Here is a 25,758-nt window from a genome sequence, read left to right as displayed (position 1 = left end):
GGAGGAGTGGGGATGAGTTGTGAAAGGATAGCAGCTGCCAAACTCAATCTTGGAGGTCTTAATTAGTGGAAGATGGGGACAGAGGCTGACGCATCCCACATGCTCCTCTTTGGTTAACATTTCTATAAAGGTTTTTTTGGAGATTGAATCTTGTAAAGCTGTTCTTGTGCTGTCCCCCGAGACACGTTTCCTTCAGATGCAGAGTAGTGTTTTGTTTTTTTTTCTTAACTATTGTGAACAGTGATTATCCCTGAATGAAGGTGGGAGTTTCTCTGTGGAGATTATCTGGTTGACCTGATAACCTAGTGAACCCGCTTACTGAGGAAAGCTGCTTTGGAAATGTGTGTGTTAATAATAGTAATTTCTGAAGGGACAGTCAATGTCCTGCTATAGGATTGGATTTGTGCGCCATACATAGTTTACGGTTTGGGTAAAGGGTATAGTGCCCTTGTAGATGCAGACCCGCTACCTAGTGGTTAGCCCTGCTTGTTTTGGAGCGGTGAGAAGGGGCCACTTCCTGCAGCGCTTTTAGGCTACGTTCACACGTTGCGGAACTCCCGCGGAAGTTACTGTGCGAATTCCGGAATTCGATTCCGTAGGAAAACCGCATTTTAAATTCCCGCGATTTTCCCGTGGAAAAACTAGCGATTTGCAAGTGTAATTAGCTTGCAGAATGCTAGTGTTTTCCAAACTATCTGTAGCATCGCTTGGAGAACTGATTGACAGGTTTGTCACACTCGTCAAACATAGTGTTTGACTACTGTGACCAACTTTTTACTATTCAGGCTGCCTATGCGGCATCAGTAGTAAAAAGATCTAATGTTAAAAATAAATTAAAAAATCGTGATATTCTCACCTTCCGACATCCCGCGCAGCGTCCCCGATCATTGCGTTGCTGCCGGCAGGTCCCGTTCTCAGTGATGCATTGCGGCAATGACCTTTGACGTCGCGGTCTCGCGAGACCACGACATTAGCAAAGGTCATTATCGCAATGCATCACTTTGAACAGGACGGACCTGCCGTGTGTATCGCTGAAGCCTGGGGACGCGGCGCGGGACATCGGAAGGTGAATATAACCCGATTTTTTTTTTTTTTTTTTTTTCTTTCTATTTTTTACAGGGATATGGTACCCAGAGCCCGGAGGACCGTCTCCTCTCCTCCACCCCCTGGGTACCATCCGCAGATGTTCTGCTTACTTTTCGCATGGTGGGCACAGCCACTTGCGGAAACTAAGCAGAACAATGCATTCCTATGTGGGCGGAATCGCTGCGATTCCGCAAAATAATTAGCATGCTGCGTATTTTTCCGCGATGCGATTCCGCCGCGGAAAAATCCGCAGCATTAGCACAGCATTTTGGAATCCCATAGGATTGCATGGGATGCTTTTTTTTTCCGTTTTCGTGGCAAAATCGGCCATTAAGAACCGCCACGAAAACGCGAAAAACAGCAACGTGTGAACGCAGCCTTACAGTCAGGGTGTTAGGGTTACTTTATTATGCTCACATAAAATCTTGGAAAGGGCTTTTCACTCCCCTGTAGTTTTATAATTTTATTCTTACATAAAGGTTTTAGGACTGTTATAGATTCCACCAAGTTATACCCATAGGGGTACTATGGGTATAACTTGGTGGAATCTATAACAGTCCTAATAATGGGGGTCCTAAACTCCCCTGTGTGACTGGAGTGGTAGCGTGCATGCTCGAAGATGACTCCGTTCACTTCTATGGTATGGATGGTATGGCCTTTCCACCAATCTTGTAAATGTGAGTGAAGCGGTGATCACATGCTCAATTCATCTCGGTCACAGCAGTACCGTTCAGACCCATATTGAGCAGTAATGTATCACAATTTCTGTAGGAAAACCCCTTTAACAGCACAATTTTTTTAAAAATCAAACTTAAAATGGTTGTGCCGAGTTTATTACTTATCATCTTTAATAGCACAGAGCTCGAGGACCTCTGGCAGTCCCATAGAGAATGTATAAAGCAGAGTGTGGTCGACCTCTGCGCCATTCAGAGCCCTGTTCTTGGGATTGGTGGCAGTCACAGAGGTTTTACCTCTAGCAACCAGTGCTATTCCTAATAATACTAATTATAATTTTTTATTATTATTCATTTTTAGTTTAACCATAGACTAACATATTTAGAATATCTATTCACTCCCTGTCTGGAGAATAGAATGTACACCAGAAAAGCTGGACAACTCTCATTATATATGGTTCCTATAGAAAAATATGTAGTATGACGCCCCAAAATCATATATGACAAAATAACTCATTAATGAAAAATATGCAATTTTTATTTGACAATACACAATCATGAAATAGAAAATATAAAAATTCAGTAAGAATGATGGATAAGTGGTGATGACACAGTGGACAAACTAAGCCGCACCATACATTTCTGTGTTTGGAAGAGGAAAGATGTATATCTTTGTACCGTGTTAGCCAGTAGATAGAAAAATATTCAGAATTGAGAGTCCTCAGTGGTTGATACCTTTTAATGGCTAACTGAAAAGATGGTAACACATTGCAAGCTTTCGAGACTACTCAGGTCTCTTCATCAGGCATAGACTAATACAAAATCTGAAGTCACATATTTATGCACAATACAGCACAGAAAAAATGCAATAGATGAAGACAAGTGACGTGAAGCAGAACTATGATTATGGGAGAGGGAGAAACATAAATATTGGACCAGTTCATAGATAAGGAGTCCGGATGTTTTATTGTCCTCTGATTGGGGTCTCCTAATGTGTTGTGATGCCCCCACAAGGTCTTAGGAGCAAATTCCTTAATTGATGTAAAAAGACATAAATCCATGCGACACATTCATTCCAGCATTGAGAGTGTCAAAGGTCGTCATAAATTTATACTCGCTCTTCTCTCTCTCTGAGATGTATCTCTCTGTGTTTGGAAGATGCATCTACACTCTCACAAGGCACAAAATGAATAACTATAATATACTGTATATGCCAGAGGTTGATCCAACTAGGAGCCGCAATAGGTATAGTTCCAAATACTAGTAAATAATATCAGAAGTCTGAAAAAAATAATAAAAGGAGCATCCACTATAGCATTTCTCAATTGGAAACATGAGTTTATTTAGCAGTCAGGACGTATAAACAAAACAAGGCAAAGTGCCGAGTGCTTATGGAAAGTGCTGCCTATAGTGCTTACCCATGTGGGACATAGATGCAGAGTGTTCTAGGTCCTATGCCCCAATGCACGTTTCGTGCTATGGGCTTCTTCAGGGGGGTTGTTATTCATTTTTATAGCATGATTTATTCCATGGCGCTTTACATGTGAAAAAGGGGCATACATAGACAAGTGCAATAAACATGAGCAATATAAGGCACACACAAGTGCAGACGGAGAGAGAACCCTGCCCGCGTTGGCTCGCAGTCTACATGGGATGGGTGAGGATACACTAGGATAGGGTAGAGCTGGTCGTGCGGTGGTTCAGCCTGATGTATCCAATTGATAGATGACTTATTAGCTTGGTACAAACCCTTTAGTAGCAGTTGAACTCTCAAGAAATAACTCTGTCCGTGGAAGGATTCTTCAAAAGAATCAATCAAGGGTTTAGGTGGTCCAATGTGTGCAGTTACATGACCCCATAAGTAGGTCCAGGCTACACAGCAACATTAATCTCCTATATCCAAATGAAGGCATTCTGCGGCAAGACAAGATGACTCTCATGCCCCCCTGCTCGGTCTCCCTGGTCCACCTAACAGCCTCAGTATGTAAAATGTAATCCCAATAATCTTTGATACACTGTTAGTCTTGGCCACGATCATTTTCTCTAGGGCTGTGATAATTGGGAGTATAAGTAATGTGTATGTGTGGAAAGGAGAGGTTCAGAAGAGATGGATCTGGAAAACCGCATAATGAAGCATTAGTTGTCTGAAGAATCACCAGTGTTTTGTTCTGGAGATTCCTTTTAACGCATTCATACTCTTTGCTGTTAAAGGGTTTGTCCACAACTTTAAAATCTGCCACATCTGTCCTAACAGCTGCAGACAATCTTCTCGCTGCTTGTCATGTGAGTCTGGTTTTCTTCCAGTGATTTCTCCTTTTGTTGCACCCCTCTTTTGGGCTCTGGCTTCGGATGGCTCATCACCCTCTCGGGAGGAAAGTGCGTGATGAGTGGATGATCCATAGAATCCAGAGCTCAGAAGATTGGCAGATCAGACAGAAAAAAACATTTTATATTTGGGAAACAAGCATTTACTAAACCATACATGTCTTCACTGGTGACAGGTTCTCTTTAACCCCTTAATGACCTCTGATACGCATTTAAACGGCGGCAGTTAAGGGTACTTAAACCACAGCGCCGCTTTTTAACGATGCTGAGGTTTGGGGGCCGCTATACACCTAGAGTCAGAATTTATCCGGGTCTCGGCTGCCGGGGGTAGCCGAGACCCCAGAGAACATGATTCAGGATGGTTTTTACTGACCCTGGGGTTGCGATCGCCGTTATTAATGGTATAACGGCGACCACAAAAAGTCTGATTTGCCATTTAATTTCTTTCTCCTCTGATGTTCCGAATCCCCCCCCCCCCCCCCGGTACCTCCCGGTGTCCCTGGGCCCTCCCCCCCAGCATCTTCTTCCGGTAAGAAAATGGCAGGCGCAGTGTGCCCGCCAAAATCTGCTGGCACCCAGCAACAATAGATTTTTCCTATTGGTTCATTTTGATCACTGATAAGACCCTATCACAGTGATCAAAATAAAGTAGTAATTCAAACCCCCCCTTTATCACCCCCTTAGTTATTGAAAAATAATAAAATTAAAAAAATGTATTTTTCCGTTTTCCCGTTAGGGCTGGGGCTAAAGTTAGGGTTAGGGCTGGGGCTAAAGTTAGGTTTGGGGCTTGGGCTAAGGTTGGGGTTAGGGGTGTGTTGGGGTTAGGGGTGTGTTGAGGTTAGGGTTGGAGTTAGAATGGGTGGTTTCCCCTCATCAGGGAACACATCAGGGGCTCTCCAAACGCGACATGGCGTCCGATCTCAATTCCAGCCAATTCTGCGTTGAAAATGTCAAATGGTGCTCCGTTCCTTCTGAGCTCTGCCATGCGCCCAAACAGTGGTTTACCCCCACATATGAGGTGTCGGCGTACTCGGTACAAACTGACAACAGCTTTTGGGGTCCAATTTCTCCTGTTACCCTTGTGAAAATAAAAAATTGGGGGCGAAAAAAATCAATTTTGTTTTTTTTTATTTTCACTGCTCTGTGTCATATACTTTAGTGAAACACTTGGTGGTTCAAAGTTTTCACCACACATCTAGATAAGTTCCTTCCTTGGGGGACTAGTTTCCAAAATGGGGTCACTTGTGGGGGGTTTCTACTGTTTAGGCACATCATGGGCTCTGCAAACGCAACATGATGCCCACAGGCCATTCCATCAAGGTCTACATTCCCAAACGTCACTACTTCCGTTTCAAGCCCCGACGTGTGCCCAAGCAGTGGTTTTCTCCCACATATAGTGTATCTGCGTACTCAGGACAAATTGGACAACAACTTTTGTGGTCCAATTTCTCCGGATACCCTTGGGAAAATCAAAAAATTGCGGGCAAATATCATTTTTGTGGAAAAATGATGTTTTTTTTTTTTTTATTTTTTTTTTATTTTCACTGTTCTACATTATAAACTTTAGTGAAACACTTGGGGGTTCAAGTGCTCACCATACATCTATATAAGTTCCTTGGGTGGTGTAGTTTCCAAAATGGTGCGACTTGTTTGTGGTTTCCACTGTTTAGGCACATCAGGGGCTCTCCAAACGTGACATGGCATCCGATCTCATTTCCAGCCAATTCTGCATTGAAAAAGTCAAACGGCGCTCTTTCCCTTACGAGCTCTGTCATGCGCCCAAACAGTGGTTTACCCCCACATATGGGGTATCGGCGTGTTCTGGAGAAATGGCACAACACATTTTGTGGTTCATTTTCTCTTTTAAATTTGTGAAAATAAAAAAAAAACTGGTTCTGAAGTAAAATGTTTGGAAAAAAAGTTAAATGTTCAGTTTTTCCTTTCACATTGCTTCAGTTTAATTTCTTGAATGTTGTTTTGAGCACCTTGTGGGGTGCAGTTTTTAGAATGGTGTCACTTTTGGGTATTTTCTATTATATGGACCCTCAAAGTGACTTCAAATGTGATGTCCCTAAAAACAAAAATGGTTTTGTAAATTTTGTTGTAAAAATGAGAAATCGCTGGTCAACTTTTAACCAATATAACTTAGTAACAAAAAAGTTTGTTTCCAAAATTGTGCTGATATAAAGTGGACGTGGGAAATGTTTTGTACCGTATATACTCGAGTATAAGCCGACCCGAGTATAAGCCGACCCCCCTAATTTTGCCACAAAAAACTGGGAAAACTTATTGACTCGAGTATAAGCCTAGGGTGGGAAATGCTCCATAGATTATTCCCACATATACTGCCCCCATTAGAAGCTCCATATTGTTCCCCCATATGCTGCCCCCATTAGAAGCTCCATATTGTTCCCCCATATACTGCCCCCATTAGAAGCTCCATATTGTTCCCCCATATGCTACCCCCATTAGAAGCTCCATATAGTTCCCCCATATGCTACCCCCATTAGAAGCTCCATATTGTTCCCCCATATACTGCCCCCATTAGAAGCTCCATATTGTTCCCCCATATACTGCCCCCATTAGAAGCTCCATATTGTTCCCCCATATACTGCCCCCATTAGAAGCTCCTTAAGATTATTTCCCCATGTGCTGCCCCCATTAGAAGCTCCTTAAGATTATTTCCCCATGTGCTGCCGCTGCTGCAGCATGTAAAAATAAAAAAAATGACATACTCACCTCTCCGTCGCTGGGTGTCAGATACTCACCTGTCCTGCGTCCATGGCTGCTCACCGCTATCTGCTACGCCATCGGTCAGTGACGTTCAGACTGCAGGGGGCGCGGCGCGCACTAACCACGTCACCGCGCCCTCTGCTGTCTGAAGTCACTGACCGATGACAGACACAGACAGCAGCAAGCAGCCATGGACGCAGGACAGGTGAGTATCGCTATACTTACCCGTCCTGACGCTGTGTCTTGAGCCCCCAACTTCTCCCCGTGCTCTCTCTTCCTGCCTTCAGCGGTCACGTGGTGCCGCTCATTAAAACTCATGAATATGCGCATATCATGAGTTTTAATGAGAGGCACCACGTGACCGCTGAAGGCAGGAAGAGAGAGCACGGGGAGAAGCTGGGGGCTCAAGACACAGCGTCAGGACGGGTAAGTATGACCTGACACCCCCGCCCCCCCTCCCCCTCTGACCCCCGGTGTATATGACTCGAATATAAGCCGAGAGGGGGACTTTCAGCCCCAAAAAACGGGCTGAAAATCTCGGCTTATATTCGAGTATATACGGTATTAACTATTTTGTGTGACATATCTCTCTGATTTAAGGGCATACAAATTAAAAGTTTGAAAATTGTGACATTTAAATAATTTCGCCATTTTTCCTTTTTTCATAAATGAACGCAAGTCATATCGAAGAAATTTTACCACTGACATGAAGTACAATATGTCACGAGAAAAACAGTCTCAGAATCAGCGGGATCTGTTAAAGCGTTCTAGAGCTATAACTTCGTAAAGTGACGGTGGTCAGAATCGTAAAAATTGGCCTGGTCTTTAAGTACCAAATTGGCTGTCATTAAGGGGTTAAGAGTTTATAACCTAAGTTGACGGTGTTGCATTGACCTATGGCCATCGCCTTACAGTTTGTCTTTACACATGGGCTATAATATTAGCACCTAGTACCTGCATGAGAAATGCATATAATATTTGACCACGTGGCTGTGCTTTGTATGACCATGTGTGTAAATGGACTAATACAGTACAAAAGTGTCACAGTGGTGTGGCTGTCCCTGTGAGGCTGCATTCAGATGTTGGATTTTTTTTTATTCATGTTGGAGAGAAACTAATCGAGGGTAATCAGTGATTTTCGTCAGTATTTCTCATGTGAAGAAGGAAAAAGTTTCTCCACTTTCTCTGAACACATTGTGAGAAATAGACCACATTCGGATTATACTCTGATCAATAACTGACATGCCTCTGCGATTCTGCAGGGACCACTTGTATGCAAAAAATCCGGACATGTCAAGAGCCCCCATAGACGGGCATAGGTACGAGTTCTATCCTTGAAAAACACGGATGGCACGCATACGCAAAAAACGAACATCTGAGCCCTAAAGCCGAGCTCGAATGTCCATTAATCATCTGTTGGAAACAAATCCATATTTTGCTTCCCGGATCAGTTTCAAATGAGAGAAAAATGGATCCGGTTTTTTTTTCCATAATTTTAAGTTCTGGATCCGTTTGTTATAGTATTGAAGTCAAATTAAATGGTTCTGTTTTAAATTCAGTTTTTTGTCATGTTGATACTGATTCTTTTTCAAAATAAATCAAAGCCTTGTTGGCTGATTGCAGCCAGGTAATATAGTTAGATTACCCAACCTGTGACCATACCCAGAGAAGATACTAGTCTGGTGCCGCCCCGGCTGGTTTCTCCCAGCACCTCTCCAGGTGATTGACAAGTCTCTGAGGGGCAAAAATAGGAAGTTGCATGTACTAACTACTTCTAAGCTTTTTGTTTGCCTGTGTGTGTGTGTGTATTCTACACACGCAGCCTGTGAACTAAGTATTGAACACATCACAAATTTTCTAAGTAAATTTCTAAAGGTGCTGTTGACATGAAATGGAGGAGGTTCACTGCTGAGCATGTACATAAAGTGCAGAACAGATTCAACTTCACTAGAAGTCGAGATCATTAGATCTGGAACAGAACTGACATTTATAGGACATTTCATAACTTTCCCAAATTTCTTATGAAAAATTTACAGCACATTGTGCTTTCTACTACTGTACCAAATTTATTATTTATTTTAGGAGTCTGTCCATTTTATACCGACTCTGTCTCCACAACTCTGACCCCACAGTGCTGGCAAAATGCCATGGAAAGTCAGGACACCAGCTGAAATTGATCATTAATTAGAAAGCAATTCGGCCACTTAGTGATATTTAGTGGTTCTACTAATGGCCTTTGAAAATGTGTCTCATTACCAAGGTGCCACATAAGAGACACCTCATGATGGGTAAAACCAGTGAGCTGTATCAAGACTTTCACAACCTTATTGTTTACTTACCTCCGACCGCTCCCCCGCTGGTTATCGCTGATTGCGCGAGAACGTCCTGGACCGTTTCTCATGGTCAGCTTCCTGCTGGGGCTTCCTGCTGTGGAGACGAGCGACACGTGGACGCGGGCGGGAGGACATCAGGATCGCCTCGTCTGACAGGTAAGTAGCGACCCCCGACCCCTGCGATGTCGCTGGTGAGATCTGCCTGCGTGGCAGCTCACTAGCGACCACTTAGCGATCTATCAGCGATCCTGACCGCATCATATCGCTGGTCGGGATCGCTGGTGCATCGCTAAGTGTGACAGTACCTTTAGTCAGAGCAGTGAAAAGAATTGTCAGAAAAGTTGACCATGAGCCAAGGACCACATATGGATAGCAATAGAAAGACCTGGATTCAGCAGATACAATTGATTCAAAGAAAAACAAAGTAATGCACTCAACTTCCATGGCCTGTATGCACGCTCACCATTCAAAACACTATTGCTGAACAAAAAGCATGCTCAAGTGCATTTAGAGTTTGCACAACAAATGAGAAGATTAAAATTGAACTCTTTGGATGCCATAATACACACCTTGTTTGGAGGCCAAAAAGGCGCTGCATATCACCCCAAAAACATCATACCAACAATGATGTTTGGAGGTGGGAACATCATGGTGTGGGGCTATTTTTCAGCATACAGCTCTGGCACACTTCATATGATTGAAGGAAGGATGAATGGTAGAGACAGTCTTGATAAAAATCTGCTGCCATCTACTAGATGAAACAAGGGGGTGGATATTTCAGCAGGACAATGATCCCAAACACACAGACAAGCTCTCAATTGGTTTCAGAGAGAAAAAATAAATCTGCTTAAAAGGACCAGCCAATCACCTGACCAGAATCCAATAGAAAATTTATGGAAGGAACTAAAGCTCAGGGTTCATTGAAGGAGCCCACGGGACCTTCAGGATCTGGAGTGTGTTTTTGTGCAACAATGGGACAAAATCACACCTGAGCAATGCGGGTGACTAGTTTCTCCATACAGGAGGCGTCTTGAAGCTGTCATCGCCAACAAAGGCTTTTGTATGAAGTATTATAGTTGCGTTAGCTTGTTCAATACTTTTTCCCATTCCTCATTATTACACATAATTTATGGCCATCTATGGTTTGTCTTTGCCTGCGTAGATTACATGGGTTGTTACCGACATCCAGTGAGAATTTCATGTGAACAGCACCTTTACAAATATATTTACTTAGAAAATTGGTGACGTGTTCAATACTTACTTCACTTGCCTTGTGTATTTGTATAATATAATGTGTATGTATAGTATTTATATTCATATATATGTCATATTGTGTACGTACGTATATGTACGTGTGTATGTATGTATACATGTACGTATGTGTGTGTATATATAGATAGTAATGTGTGTGTGTGTATATATATATATATATATATATATATATATATATATATATATATATATATATATATATATATATAGTGTGTGTGTATATATCTGCTTGTCAAAATTTCTAGGCTTTTCTCTGGATTATAGAATGCCTGATCTTTGTTGCTTGTTACTTGGCCCACAGTAAAGTTTATTACACATCCCCCTCTGTCTCTGATGATATCAGAATTGTTAATTGATTTACCCTTCAGAACACCACCTACTAAGTGCAGTAAGGAAACTTGATTGTATCTATGAGGAAAAACTATGTTAAAAGTTCTCATGAAATTATGGTGGGCTCCTGAGATTGTACTTGATTTTGGAGCAGGTTTCCAGAGTCCTAGTTTCTGAAGCATCTGGGCTCCAGAGATTGCACAGGTCTGATAATTGAGTATATTAGTACATAAAGTTGTTCAAGGTCATTTTGTTGAGATTACTTGACCTTGCAGAACATGTTTTATGCATTATTTCTTTTTTTCTTGACTTGTAGAACTTGAATTCAAATATAATGCATATCTGTAAAAGCTAAACATTTCATACTAAGATAGACTGCTCTTCATGTATCTTCTCTCAAATATCCTTGTTTAGATTATCAAAAATGTCTATCATTGCATTTAACTTCTAACTAGGAAAAATAACTTTGGTGTAAATCCTGTCAGACATACCGAAACTCCTCCTTGAAAGTTTGTGAACCTTTCAGAACGATCCATATTTCTACATACATTTTTACCTTACATTACACCAGATTGTCACACATCTTAAAAGTACAGTGGGTACGGAAAGTATTCAGACCCCTTTAAATTTTTCACTCTTTGTTTCATTGCAGCCATTTGGTAAATTAAAAAAAAGTTCATTTTTTCTCATTAATGTATACTCTGCACCCCATCTTGACTGAAAAAAACAGAAATGTAGAATTGCAAAATAAACAGGAAGACCTGCGCTAAAATGTAGAATTTTTTGCAAATTTATTAAAAAAAAAAAACTGAAATATAACATGGTCATAAGTATTCAGACACTTTGCTCAGACACTCATATTTAAGTCACATACTGTCCATTTCCTTGTGATCCTCATTGAGATGTTTCTACTCCTTCATTGGAGTCCAGCTGAGAGACAGAATTGTGGCAAGGAACAGATCTGGCCAAGGTTACTAAAGAATTTCTGCAGTACTCAAGGTTCCTAAGAGCTCAGTGGCCTCCATAATCATTAACCCCTTCCCGTCCTTTGACGCCTATGTAGGCGTCATGAAAATTCGTGCCATGCCGACCCATGATGCCTACATAGGCTTCATGGCGGGATCGCTTTCCTGCAGGTCGGGTGACCAGGGTCACTGAAAGGTCACCCGTTAGCAGGTACAGGAGGACTTGTACTTGTGCTTTGCCCCCTGTGGCTACGATCGCTCTGATTGGCTGCTTCACTTTCAAAAGCCAATCAGAGCAATTGTAATATTTCACCAATGAAACTTGGTGAAATATTACAATCCAGCCATGGCCGATGCTGCAATATCATCGGCCATGGCTTGAGACTGCGATCTGACAGCGGCGATCTGCCCCCGCCCTGACTGACGAAGGCGATCTGCCGCCGCTGCCAGTATTTGCTCCCCTCCCCTCTTCCGCCCTCCGGTCCCCCCGCCATCCGATTCCACCCCCCGCTACCTCCCGAGTCCCGGTGTCCCTCCATCTCCGGGCCTTCCTCCATGGGCGCTGCCATCTTCTAGAATGGCTGGCGCATGCGTAGTGCACCTGCCGAGATCTTCCGGCCAGCACCCCGCATATTCATTCATTCCAGGTACATTTTGATCACTGTGATAGACTCTTATCACATTGATCAAAATAAAAAAAATTAGTAAATACCCCCCCACTTTATCACACCCCATAGGTAGGGGAAAATAATCAAATAAAGAAAATACACTGCTCAAAAAAATAAAGGGAGCACTTAAACAGAATATAACTCCAAGTAAATCAAACTTCTGTGAAATCAAACTGTCCACTTAGGAAGCAACACTGACTGACCATCAATTTCACATGCTGTTGTGCAAATGAAATAGACAAAGGATGGAAATTATTGGCAATTATCAAGACACCCTCAATAAATGAGTGGTTCTGCAGGTGGGGACCACAGACCACATCTCAGTACCAATGCTTTCTGGCTGCTGATTTGGTCACTTTTGAATGTTATGCTTTCACACTTGTGGTAGCATGAGACGGACTCTACAACAAACACAAGTGGATCTGATAGTGCAACTCATCCAGGATGGCACGTCAATGCAAGCTGTGGCAAGAAGGTTTACTGTGTCTGTCAGTGTAGTGTCCAGAGGCTGGAGGCGCTACCAGGAGACAGGCCAGTACACCAGGAGACGTGGAGGTGTTCGTAAGAGGGCAACAACTCAGCAGCAGGACCGCTACCTCTGCCTTTGTGCAAGAAGGAAGAGGAGGAGCACTGCCAGAGCCCTGCAAAATAACCTCCAGCAGGCCACAAATGTGCATGTGTCTGCACCAACGGTTAGAAACCGACTCCATGAGGATGGTCTGAGGGCCCGACGTCCACAGATGGGGAGGTTGTGATCACAGCCCAATCTGCGCTGCAGTGTCCTGCAAGTCGCACACCGTTTTTAAGGCTAGGACAAAATACATTGGTGTGTCACTTACCAGCTATTCTTAGACAGGTTGCGTGACCAAAAACATTTGTTCAACTCGCCTTGCGACTTCCTGTCACTCAAATCTCTGAGCTGTCATTTTTCGGTAAAAAAAAAAATACCCAAAACATCCAAATCACAGGAATGTCGCTGGTAAGTGGCAGTCACCTGTGACTAGTATTGGAATCTTTTGCCAATTGAGTTGTGTGCAACGTGCGACCAGCAGCAGAAAATGTAACAGCTTGGGAAGTGTGTGACTGTGGAAGGCGCATTGGGACCCCTTAGAAAATCGTGCCCCGTGACTGAGATCGCAGGTGTCTCGTTGTGACATCACTCCTGATTATTTACAGTTGTTTCACACTGTGACCTGCAACTTACTGAAACAGTCGCAAATGCACTTCTGTCGCTGTTCGCAAATTACACGCTGCCCTCTTGCCATGGTCTATATTGCAATCTGCATTTTGTTTTTATTTTTCAACCCCCCCCCCCTACACAGAAAACTCAAAACACTAAAACAGTTTTATGATTGCCCCATAGCCCTAACCTAGAGGCTTTTTTGTTGCAGTGTTGGCCCGGCCTCTCCGCATTACAGTATTCACCTGGTGTGAAGGCTGCAGAGCTGTTAATAACCACATGTACCGTACATCCCTCCCTTGCTTTGGAAACTGTAACCCTTTTTACTTTAATTGCTTCAAAGCAATACTTCTATAACTGATAAAATGGCTCCTTTCCTCTCCAGATGTTGTTTTGCTCAAATGACAACTTTTATCTTGTACACTTGACAAACAAAATCAATAGTAATTACCCTATCACCAGGGCACCGCTAATATCATGTGAGTCACCATCTTGGTCACTGAGCCAGAATCCAATGCTCCACATGTACTGGTGAGCAATTCTCGAATGCCTCTCCACATTTACTGCAGCATTTTTATTTTAGGTAATATGTTTGTAAATATTTTTGAGTAACATTTTAATTTAAATGTAAATGAGTTATTTAGTGAACGGAGCACGACCTAACATGTCATCTGTTGCCAGACCCTGATTCCAGCAGTGTGTCACTTGGCTGCTTTCTGTAGTTTTGCTACAAATCACTTTTCTCTGGTGCAGATCTAGCAGTTTTTGTTTTTTTTTCCCCTACTGCTGAGCTCTGTATGAAATGGAGGACTACCTGCTAGTAAGGGTACCGTTACACATAGCGATGCACCAGCGATCCCGACAGCGATATGGATCGCTGGTGCATCGCTAAGTGGTCGCTAGTGAGCTGCCACACAGGCAGATCTCACCAGCGACATAGCAGCGGTCGGGGGTCGTTACTTACCTGTCAGACGCGGCGATCCTGACGTCCTCCCGCCCGCGTCGCTTGTCGGCGCCACAGGAAGCTGACAACGAGAAATGATCCAGGGAGTTCTCGCGCGACCAGCGATGAGCAGCGGGGGAGCCGGTCGGAGGTAAGTATCACATGCAGTGATATCACTAGCAATGTCGCTGCAACGTCACAAAATCGGTGACTTTACAGCGATATTTCTAGCGATATCGCAGTGTGTAACGGGGGCTTAAGATTACTAGTCCCTCTAGTGATAATCTCCTGCTAATTAAAATTGTGATCTTATCAATTCTACAGCAAGCAGCCCAGTAAGTGACACATCGCTGGATTCAAGAACTCTGCCCCTGCATCATGCTGCTCTCAGATTAGGTGGCAAAAACCTAGTGACCAGATTCCTTTAAGGAGCTACAGGAGGCGGAGGCTCTAAGTTCTCCGTCACGCCCAGAGCACTTAATGCCTCATTTGCATATGAATATACTAATTACTCAGGACGAGTTCAGATTGAAGATATGTGTCTATGGATTCACTTACAGTTCATATGTGTACCGTTTGAAGGGGTTGATCTTACCGACAGATTCCCTTTACATTTAGCAATCCAACATAAATGAAAACAATTCAAGGAGTAAAAAGATAATTTTTTTATTTACATAGCTTTAGTGCGGATTTGATTTTCTACATTTTGTGATGGTCGGTCCTGCTAACCAACCACAAGGTGGTATAAAGGTATTCTGTAAAATCACAGTCCAAGCGACCATTTATTAAAAGTAGCCTATCCGTACCGAAGCAGCAAATTCTGTGCCAGGAAGGACGGGGGGCTAAGCATTCCTGTTCTCAGTACATGCGGATGTCTTACTGCCGGGACCACCACTGGTCTGATCTTTATAACTTCTCTTGGCAGTGTGCCGTAAAGCTCTATAATGGGAAGACTGATCACATAATGTGATAATTCTCTTGAAATGTGACAGTGACTGCTTTACATTACGAGAAATCACTGACCACAATGTCTGCTGGTTCATACAAGAGTGAGCTGCGCAGTGCGTCTCCAGTGCGGAGAGCCGGACACGCATCTTGTTTGTCCTGGTGAGACCGCCGTCCGCCTCCACCCCCCACTTAGGAGCATTCATGGGTCGGAAGTGGCTGCTAGCAGGAGAGTGACATTTTGTATGCTTCACGTCACTCTCTGCCTGCTTTATTACTGCAATATAGAAATGATGAGCTGGATTATGAGAAGAAGTAATAATGGCCACAGTGAGCTGTCTGATTTCTTTTGGCTTTTAGGAACGCTGGGTGGTGAGGAGTAATAGGACTGTTCCAGGCTTTTCCAGATTCCTGAGTGGTTCATTATTTATACCCATTAATAGGGGGCATCGCTGTGTTATTACTCTGTTTAGTAGTTCTGGAAGCTGGACCCTTTTTTGGGGCTTGTAGCGGAAACCACACTTGTCTAAATATGGCATCTAGCTAAAATCTTGTATCTTGAGATGTGTTGGGGCTGTACTTCTGTATCATGAGGTTAATGGCACCCAAAACAGAGTTGTCATATCAAGTATAAACTATGGGTGTAGGTGTCTGTGCAGCAATACATGACACTGACCAAAACTGCAACATGGTGACAAAAAACCATGACAAAGGTGCTGTGAGAAGCCCTAACACGGGGCTTGTATGTCAGCTGCACAGGGCGCCTTGTGAAGACCTCATTCGCCTAAATCTTATTTTTCTTTCATCTATTTTAGTGAACAACTTTGCGCTTTCTGTTATTGTGGTGAACGAAGTTTATTGGGGCAAGGTGAATTAAAGCAGTTTAGTCCGACACCTGACCTTATCCTTCCATGGAAAACACTGACTGAGAACAAAGACCCTAATTGCAGCACTGGCACCTGTAAACCCACCGCAAAGTCGGCGAAACGAGGGCATCAAAAGTGAGTATTCATGCTCTTCCAGTGTCTTCTCTTGGTGTGCTTTTTGTCTCCCATATTTTTATTAAGCGGATGTGATTTTTGTGCTGGGGTATTAATACTAGAGAAGCTGTAGGTCTTTGTATGCGCTGACTCTTCTCTGGCTTCTAATGCTTAAAAATGGACGTCCTCGGGCTACCGGTGATGTCAGCAAGATTGAAAGCACACTGTCCTAAAGATGACAGTGACTTTGTTCTCTGTATGTTTCTCGCTAACCATCTTTTCACTAGCGCTCTGCTGGACACAGATGTTTATTGGTTGAATGTTCTGAATTTGGGGAGACCAATTTAATGTGTATCTGGGCCTCATGAGTCTCCTCCGACAGATGCTGGAGTTGAGGAATATTCATCTTATCCTTTATTCAATAGATGAATGTTGGTTGAACCTGCTGATATCGACCGGTTCAGTCTATCATCTAATGGGTATGAGATTATGAATTACCCCATCCCACCAAGTTTGTTGGGACAGGATAAAAATGGCGTCAGAATGCCAAAAGTTAAGAAATGTTAGCTCAGCTGCCGGTTGCGGTAATATATTTACAACTTTTCAAAGCGTTTTACTCCAGAATGCTGGTGTAAAAGCTGAAGAATGAGGCCTGCTGGCTTCAAAGTGTGTGCAACCGGACATAAACAATTGAAAAAAAAAAAAAAAGGGAAAAAAAAACCTGAATGTCTGAAAGATGAACGATCTATCCTTGGCTAGTGCAGGGTAAATATCAAAAGTTGGTGACTAGTACCTTTTCAGTGTTTGATATAGGATTGTTTATCTGGCTTTGCAAGTCACTGTCGTCTTGTCAGATTTACAAGAAGCGCTCTCATTAACTTTTATTTCCCTCTAAATCTTTGTATATGTGTATGTAGTGTAGTGTGAGCGTGTTAATAAACTCTCCTACTGCTGCTCTCTCAAATATCCAGTGCCGTTTTGTTTTTCTCAGTAATGTCACCTCTTCTCAGATGTTCCTGTTCACTCTACTTGTGAGCCAAAGTCTCTCTTAGAGTATGGTCACAAGTTGCGGATTTGCTGTGGATCCGCAGCGGTTTATTTTCTGCAGCATGTCAATTCTTTGTGCGGATTCTGCAGCGTTTTTACACCCATTCCATTATAGGAAGCCGCAGGTGTAAAAATGTAAGCCAAATCCACAGGTAAAACGTGTGGATTTTGACCTGCAGATTCAGCCAAAAATAGCAGATTCCGCGCAGAACATTCCGCACACGAATCCACAGCGTGTGCACATACCCTTACAGTGTAAGCCTATGGAGACTAGTTCTGACTCGCAATAGACTTACATTGTAAAAGATTGACAAGCAATGTCTGACTTTCATTTGTTCATTTTCATAGATTTTTGATTGTTTGCGTTTGTCAGATTCAAGTGGTTTGTGACTATTGTGGGTTTTTCTGTCATTAAACGAGGGGTACCAACAATTTTAGCCACCTGTGTGGGTCTTCCACTCACTTTTTATTAGCCATTGGATAATTTACATTAGAAACCGCGTGTTTTTGTAGTCTGTTTTATCAGTGATCATTATTTAAAAGGATTTTCCTATAATTGCATCCAATTCCCACAGGATGTGTGATTAGTGGGGGTTCTAGGGATCCCAGTGTTTATGTGAATGGGGTCACCAATTTCTCTATACGGATGGAGTGATGGTGCACGTGCGATGATCACGTGCACTTCTGCTGTGACCGGCAGCAAGCCTTGCTCAATTTGCACAGTTTATCCACAGCCAGAAAACACTTATTACATGTCATGTGGATAGGTGATGAGTTTAATTCTGGAAAGCCCTTTATTCTCTGTAGTGCTTGGCACAAACCTCTTCCTGAGACTTTCAATGCAAGTTATATGCTATAAACAAGAAAGCCTCTACCAGTCAGTAGGAGGTGTATGGATGGGTACTGTAGGCCCTGTAGTTTTATTGGAATGGAGCTATGGTGCCTTTTTTTTTTGTTTGTTTTTGTTTTTTTTGTGCTTCAAACATAACTACAATTAAACTGATGAATGAGAGTAATGAACTAACATCTGGAAGAAAATTTACGATTCAGTGTGTTTGAGATGGAAGGCCATAGTGCTGTTCATGTAATTGAGGAACAAACAGATATTACAACAGAACAGCAAAATTATACTGTAGAAATAGATGATCTTGTTTAAGGCGCTTCAAAACACTTTCATATTCATCACATGCGCTGTGTTGTGCACACACTGCAGCTGGCAACAAGAGATAGTCTGCAAGAGGGACATGCTGGAAATCTGATTGGAAAAGTGAGGAAATTGGTTATTGCTGCCAGAACCCCTAAAATTGATTCCATCTTGAAGAGACGTGCTGGGAAAGGGGCAATTGTCGATCAAGCCACTTGGTGGGGCAGCACTTATTTAATGATTGAGCGATTGCTTGAACTAAAACCGTTTCTTATACATATGGTAAACCCTCAGGTAACCCTAAATGAAGGTCAATGGACACAGGTGGCTGAATTGAAGGAATTGCTTAATCACCCATTTACCGTGACTAAAAAATTACAAGCTAAAAACTGACTAAAAACCGTGACTAAAAACTCCTGGCATTTTCATAAGGGAGTGGAAGAACTTGCTATTTTGCCTGTCCCAAAGAGGAGGTTTAATCGCAGATGGCATTTCTGCTTCAATGAAACGAAGAGCGACGCAGCTATAGAAAAATAAAATTTTTCTGGCAGCTGTTTATGTGGACCCGAGTCATTGTATACTGCTTGATGATCAACAGCTTACTAAAGGAAAAGAAGCTCTGACTGAGGTAGCAGTTAGGATGAGTGGCCTACAGGAGGACTGCCAGGCGCAAGAGGACTTGGGTCCTGACGGTGCTACTGCTGCCATATCTTCATCTTCATCAGATGAGGAGTTTGACTTTGACAAGTATTTGGATGACATGGAGCAGGCAAAGCGTTGCCGCAAGGAAAAAGATTTCACTCCGTCTCCTATAGCAAGCAGATTGACCATATTTCAGCAAAATGTTTCACTTGCTCTCAAAGAAATAGAAAAATTCAACCGTTCATCAAAACTGACTGCATGAGGCAATTCCTTTATACCCGGAAATTGTTAGAGATGTTGCCCATGTGGTTACGGCTTTGCCTCCAACCCAGGTTAGTGCAGAGAGGTTGTTCTCTAGCCTTAAAATTATTAGGTCAGATTTGAGGTCATCTATGAAGGAGGATCTGATGGAGGCAATTCTATTTCTTAGAACAAATTCATAGACTGCACAAATGTTATTTAGTATGGTTTTGTTGAAAACTGTTTCTTGCCACTTACATAGTTTATTACATAGTGTTATATATACACTGTGTTCCAAATTATTATACAAAAAATATTTCCTCATATTTTCTGTAAATTACCTATATGAATTGCAGTCATTGTTATTTTCCAGTCATCTAATATTCTAGTATAATTGCAATGTTTTTGAACAAACTGCCTATGAAAACAGTATATTTTTAAATATAATAAACACTCAAAATGCATGTTACAAATTATTATGCACAGCAGAGTTTTCAACCTTTTTATTTTGAACAAAAAAATGGTCAATTGTGAAATTATAAGCATTATCAGCTTATTACAAAATGAAATCAAACAGTTTTCAAGTCAAAACTTTATTCTAGGTGATGTTACATTTGCACATAGGACCCCTTGTTCGAAAGAAGCTTCTGAACTCTCTCATCCATTGAATTTGTCAGTTTTTGGATGGTTTGTGCTTCAATTGTTTTGCATGTGGACAGAATACCCTCCCAGAGCTGTTGCTTAGATGTGAACCGCCTCCCGCCATCATAGACACTCCTTTTGATGATGCTCCAGAGGTTCTCAATGGGGTGGAGGTCACGGGAAGATGGTGGCCACACCATAAGTTTGTCCTCTTTTATGCCCATAGCAGCCAGAGATGCAGTTGTGTTATTTGCAGCTGGAGACAGTGCATTATCATGCATGAAAATGATCTTGCTGCGGAAAGCACGGTTCTTCCTCTTGAACCATGGCAGGAAGTGCTGTTTTAGAAACTCCACATAGATTATGGAGTTCATCTTTACCCCTTCAGGGATCCTAAGGGGGCTGTCAATCTCTCTCCCCATGATTCCAGCCCAAAACATTACTCCACCTCCTCCTTGTTGGCGCCTTAGCCGTGTTTTCTTGGGGTGTCCATCAACCAGCCATCCTCCACTCCATCCATCTGGACCATCGAGCGTTGCACGGCACTCATCGGTGGACAAAACAGTTTGGAAGTCAGTCTTCATGTATCGTTTGGCCCACTGGAGCCGTTTCTGCTTGTGTGCAGTGGATAGAGGTGGTCGACAGGATGGCTTACGCACAGCTGCAAACCTCTGAAGGACCCTGCATCTTGTTGTTCGGGGGACGTTGGAGGTACCAGCAGCTTCAAAAACGTGTCTGCTGCTATGACAAGGCATTTTTGCAGCTGCTCTTTTAACCTGACGCAATTGCCTGTTGGAAAGAGTCCTCAATTTTTCCTTATCAGCACGCACACGTGTGTGCTGGGAATCAGCTACATACTTCTTGATTGTGCGATGATCACTATGAAGTGTCTTGTCAATGTTGATTGTAGTCATGCCTTGACCTAAATACTCCACAATTTGTTGCTTCTCAGCAGCCGACATATCCTTTTTCTTTCCCATTTTGGCAAAAAATGTAGGCTGCTTAATAATGTGGAACAGCCTTCTTAAGTAGTCTTGCCTTTATTTGGACACACCTGCCAAACTAATTTGCACAGGTATCTGCAATTGCTTTCAGTGATATAAAGAGCCCTGACACACATCACCATCAATGAGTTGAAATGACAAACAAAAAAATTCTAACCTTATCACTCCTAAACTCTTTTTGCATTTTAATTTGGAACACCGTGTATATATCTAAATATCTTGATTATTGTATCATAAAAATGATTAAATGTCCGATGTTCACATTGTACTACAATAAATTTTTCACTCAAGTATAAGCAATATATGTGGGAGTCGGTGTAAGGGAAATTGAGGAGTCTGAGTCAAAGTCGCAGGTTTGGCTTACCGACTCCACAGCCCTGGTTTGTTGTTTGTGTATGTAATGGCACGACTGGCTCCGGGACCCATGATGGAGACCTATTTAGAATTAGGCCTATAAACCTCGTTGTATAAAAAAAAAATTGTGGAAAAACAATACTTGATTGGCAAAAGTGTTTTTGTTAATGAAGCAGAAATGAGTGAGAGCCCTCCTTACCCTGCCCACACACCTGAGTGACGACGGTCTTCTCTCTGCTGAGACTGATACGCGGAAAACTGTCTATCATCTAGTGTGGGTGGAACAAAAGTCCTACGGATTGGAGGTGATAAAGGGCTGGTATAGGCAAAACCCAAAGTACCTTGCTTCTCTCCATATACTATGTCCTGCTCTAAGATAGGGCACATAAGTCACTTGACAGTCACTTAATTGGAACCTGACAACAGGGTTTACTTTTATAAGGTTTTAATTAGGTGCACTTCATCAGCCTCCTAATACAGATATTAATGATCACAGTCTTATACCTAAATGGTACATGTGTGTGTTTTAAAAAGGATGTTACATTTTCCATGTTCTCTCTACCGTTAGGTAGCCCACATCTCTGGGACCATAGGTCATTGTTAGGCTCTGTGCCCACGTTGCATTTTTATGCGTTTCAGCCACAGCGGAAACTCTTAAAAGCTAATAAAACTCATCCCCATGTAAAGCGAGCGCTCCATGTACGGATGGTACCCAGGGTTTGGAAGAGAGGAGACTCTCCTCCATGCCCTGGGTACCATATTCCTGTTCAAAATAATAATAAAAAATAAAGATATACTTACCCTCCTTCGGCCCCCGGAGTCCTTCTCGCCCTCATGGCGCTGCCTGCAACTTCCGTTCCCAGGGATACATTGTGCGAATGACCTCTGAAGTAGCGGTCTCGCGTGACCGCTACGTCATCAGAGGTCATTTCGCAATGCATCCCTGGGAACGGAAGTTGCCAGCAGCGCCATTAGGGCGAGAAGGACTCCGGGGGCCGATGGAGGGTAAGTATATCTTTTTTATTTTTTATTTTTTTAAATTATTTTTAACATTCCATCTTTTACTATTGATGCTGCATAGGCCATAGTGCTTAGTGTGACCAACCTGTCAATCACTTCCAAGCGATGCTTCAAATCGCTTGGAAAAGCGCAAGCATTCTGCAAGCTAAAAACGCTTGCAAAACGCTTGTGTTTTGCGGGAAAACGCAGGCGAATTCCGCATGCGTTTGACTCGCGGCCGGGAGTTGTGGAAATGCTGCATTTCTGCAGCGTCGGCACATAGCCTTAGAGCGTGCAGCGATCATACCAATAGCGATATGACACATCCCAGAGTGTGCAGGGAGGAGGCGATTGTCGTCCTCTTCCCTGCGCACAGTGGGATGTCAGTCACATTGCTGTGGGCATGATCCCTGCATGCTGTAGTAATGGTTTACAGCACTCCTGGACTAATCAGGTACCACAGGCAGTGAGAGCAGGGGGAGGGTTTAACATCGTATTTAAACACACAACATTTAGTTAAAAGGCAGTGATCATTAAAAATGGTATTAGGAAGCTTATAATGTGCAGCTAATATCTCCTTTTGGTAAATCCTGCTTTTAGTTTCCATTAAGTAAACAGTTAATAATTTAAGAAAGAATAGAGGTACAGAGAGATACATAAAGTACATGTATACGAATGCCAGAAGCCTCGCCATCAAAATGGAGGAATTGGAGTTAATGTTGTTGGAACATAATTATGACATGGTGGGGATATCTGAGACATGGCTGGACGAGAGCCATGACTGGGGGGTTAATTTACAGGGCTATAGTCTGTTCCGAAATGACCGTACAAATAAGCGAGGGGGAGGCGTGTGCTTATATGTAAAATCATCCTTAACACCCATCCTTCGTGATAATATATGAATCTAATGAAAATGTAGAATCCCTGTGGGTAGAGATAAGGGGAGGGGGGAAAAATAATAAATTACTGATAGGGGTTTGTTATAAGTCTCCAAAAATAATGGAAGCAACAGAGAATATCCTCATAAAGCAAATAGATGAATTAGCGACTCAAGGAGAAGTCATTATCATGGGGGACTTCAACTACCCTGAAATACATAGGGGAACCGAAACCTGCAGTTCCAGCAAAGGTAATAGGTTTCTGACAACTATGAGAGACAATTACCTTTCACAACTGGTTCAGGACCCAACAAGTGGGGGGGCACTGCTAGACCTAATATTAAGCAACAGGCCAGACCGCATATCAAATGTAAGGGTTGGGGGTCACTTGGGTAATAGTGCTCACAAATTAATAAGTTTTCATGTATCCTTTAATAAGATGTGTAGTAGAGGGGTTACAAGGACACTAAACTTCAGGAAAGCAAATTTCCAACGGATGAGAGATGATCTTGGTGTAATTAACTGGGACGATATCCTGAGGCATAAAAATACACAAAGAAAATGGGAGACGTTTATTAGCATCCTGAATAGGACCTGTGCACAATATATACCGTATGGGAATAAACATGCGAGAAATAGGAGGAAACCACTATGGCTAAATAGAGCTGTAAGGGGTGCAATAAGAGATAAAAATAAAGCATTTAGAAAATTAAAGCAAGTAGGTAGTGAGGAGACAATAACTAAATACAGAAGATTAAATAAATTCTGTAAAAAGCAAATCAAGACAGAGACTCATTGCCAGAGAAAGTAAAAATAATCCCAAAATATTCTTTAACTACATAAATAGTAAGAAACTAAAAAATGATAGTGTTGGCCCCCTTAAAAATAGTCTGGGTGAAATGGTGGATGAGGAAAAAGCCAATATACTAAATGACTTTTTTTCAACAGTATTTACACAAGAAAATCCCATGATGGATAACATGATCAGGGATAAAAATTCTCCATTAAATGTCACCTGCTTAACCCAGCAGGAAGTATGGCGGCATCTAAAAATCACTAAAATTGACAAATCCCCGGGCCCAGATTGGATACACCCCCCGAGTACTGCAGGAATTAAGCAGAGTCATAGATCATTATTTTTAATCTTTAAAGGTTCCATAATAACAGGGTCTGTTCCACAGGACTGGCGTATAGCAAATGTGCCAATATTCAAAAAGGGGACAAAAACTGAACTCAGAAATTATAGACCAGTAAGTTTAACCTCAACTGTGGGTAAAATCCTGGAGGGTCTTCTAACAGATACTATACTGGAGTATCTGGAGAAGAATAACCTCATGACCCAATATCAACATGGGTTTACAAGGGACCGTTCCTGTCAGACTAATCTGATAAGCTTTTATGAAGAGGTAAGTTCCGGACTGGGCCAAGGGAATGCAGTGGACGTGGTGTGCATGGACTTTTCAAAAGCTTTTGATACGGTGCCACACAAAAGGTTGATACATAAAATGAGAACAATGGGGATAGGGGAAAATGTGTAGGTGGGTTAAGAGCTGGCTCAGGGATAGGAAACCAAAGGGTGGTTATTAATGGAGCTCACTCGGACTGGGTCAACTAGAAGCTTGGGCTGATAAATGGCAAATGAGCTTTAATGGGGATAAATGTAAGGTCATGCACTTGGGTAGAACGAACAAGATGTATAATTATGTGCTTAATTGTAAAACACTGGGCAAAACGGTCACTGAAAAGACCTGGGTGTATGGGTGGACGACAAACTCACATTTAGTGGCCATTGTCAGGCAGCTGCTGCAAAGGCAAATAAAATAGTGGGATGCATTAAAAGAGGCATAGATGCTCATGAGGAGAACATAATTTTACCTCTATATAAATCACTAGTGCGACCACATTTAGAATACTGCGTACAGTTCTGGTCTCCGGTGTATAAGAAAGACAGCTGAACTGGAGCGGGTGCAGAGACGAGCGACCAAGGTTATTAGGGAACTGGGGGGTCTGCAATACCAAGACAGGTTATTACACTTGGGGTTATTTAGTTTGGAGAATCGAAGGCTTAGGGGTGATCTTATTACAATGTATAAATATATGCGGGAACAGGACAAAGACCTTTCTAATGATCTTTTTACTATTAGACCTGTGACGGGGACAAGGGGGCATCCTCTACGTCTGGAGGAAAGAAAGGTTAAGCATACTCACAGACGCGGATTCTTTACTGTAAGAGCAGTGAGACTATGGAACTCTCTGCCATATGATGTTGTAATCAGGGCTGTGGAGTCGGAGTTAGTTTTCGTTGGAGTCGGTAGAAGTGTACTGACTCCAGCTTTAAAAAAAAATGTATTAATATCTCATAATTGAACTTTCA

General features: G+C 42.5%; 1 protein-coding gene across 6 annotated transcripts in view; it reads left to right on the top strand.

Moving 5' to 3' along the window:
- KMT2C (lysine methyltransferase 2C) overlaps window positions 1-25,758 on the top strand; it is a 312,840-nt gene that overhangs the window by 69,991 nt on the left and 217,091 nt on the right. For all 6 annotated transcript variants that reach the window (XM_073581565.1, XM_073581564.1, XM_073581563.1 and 3 more), the window contains exon 4: window positions 16,270-16,455. In XM_073581565.1, coding sequence (XP_073437666.1) covers window positions 16,270-16,455 — 186 coding nt within the window. The remainder of the gene's footprint in view (window positions 1-16,269; window positions 16,456-25,758) is intronic.

This window comes from Dendrobates tinctorius, unplaced genomic scaffold (genome assembly GCF_039654945.1).
Source record: "Dendrobates tinctorius isolate UK_male_01 unplaced genomic scaffold, ASM3965494v1 ptg000070l, whole genome shotgun sequence".
NCBI classification, from domain to species: Eukaryota; Metazoa; Chordata; class Amphibia; order Anura; family Dendrobatidae; genus Dendrobates; species Dendrobates tinctorius.
This window is presented reverse-complemented; position numbering and strand designations above follow the sequence as displayed.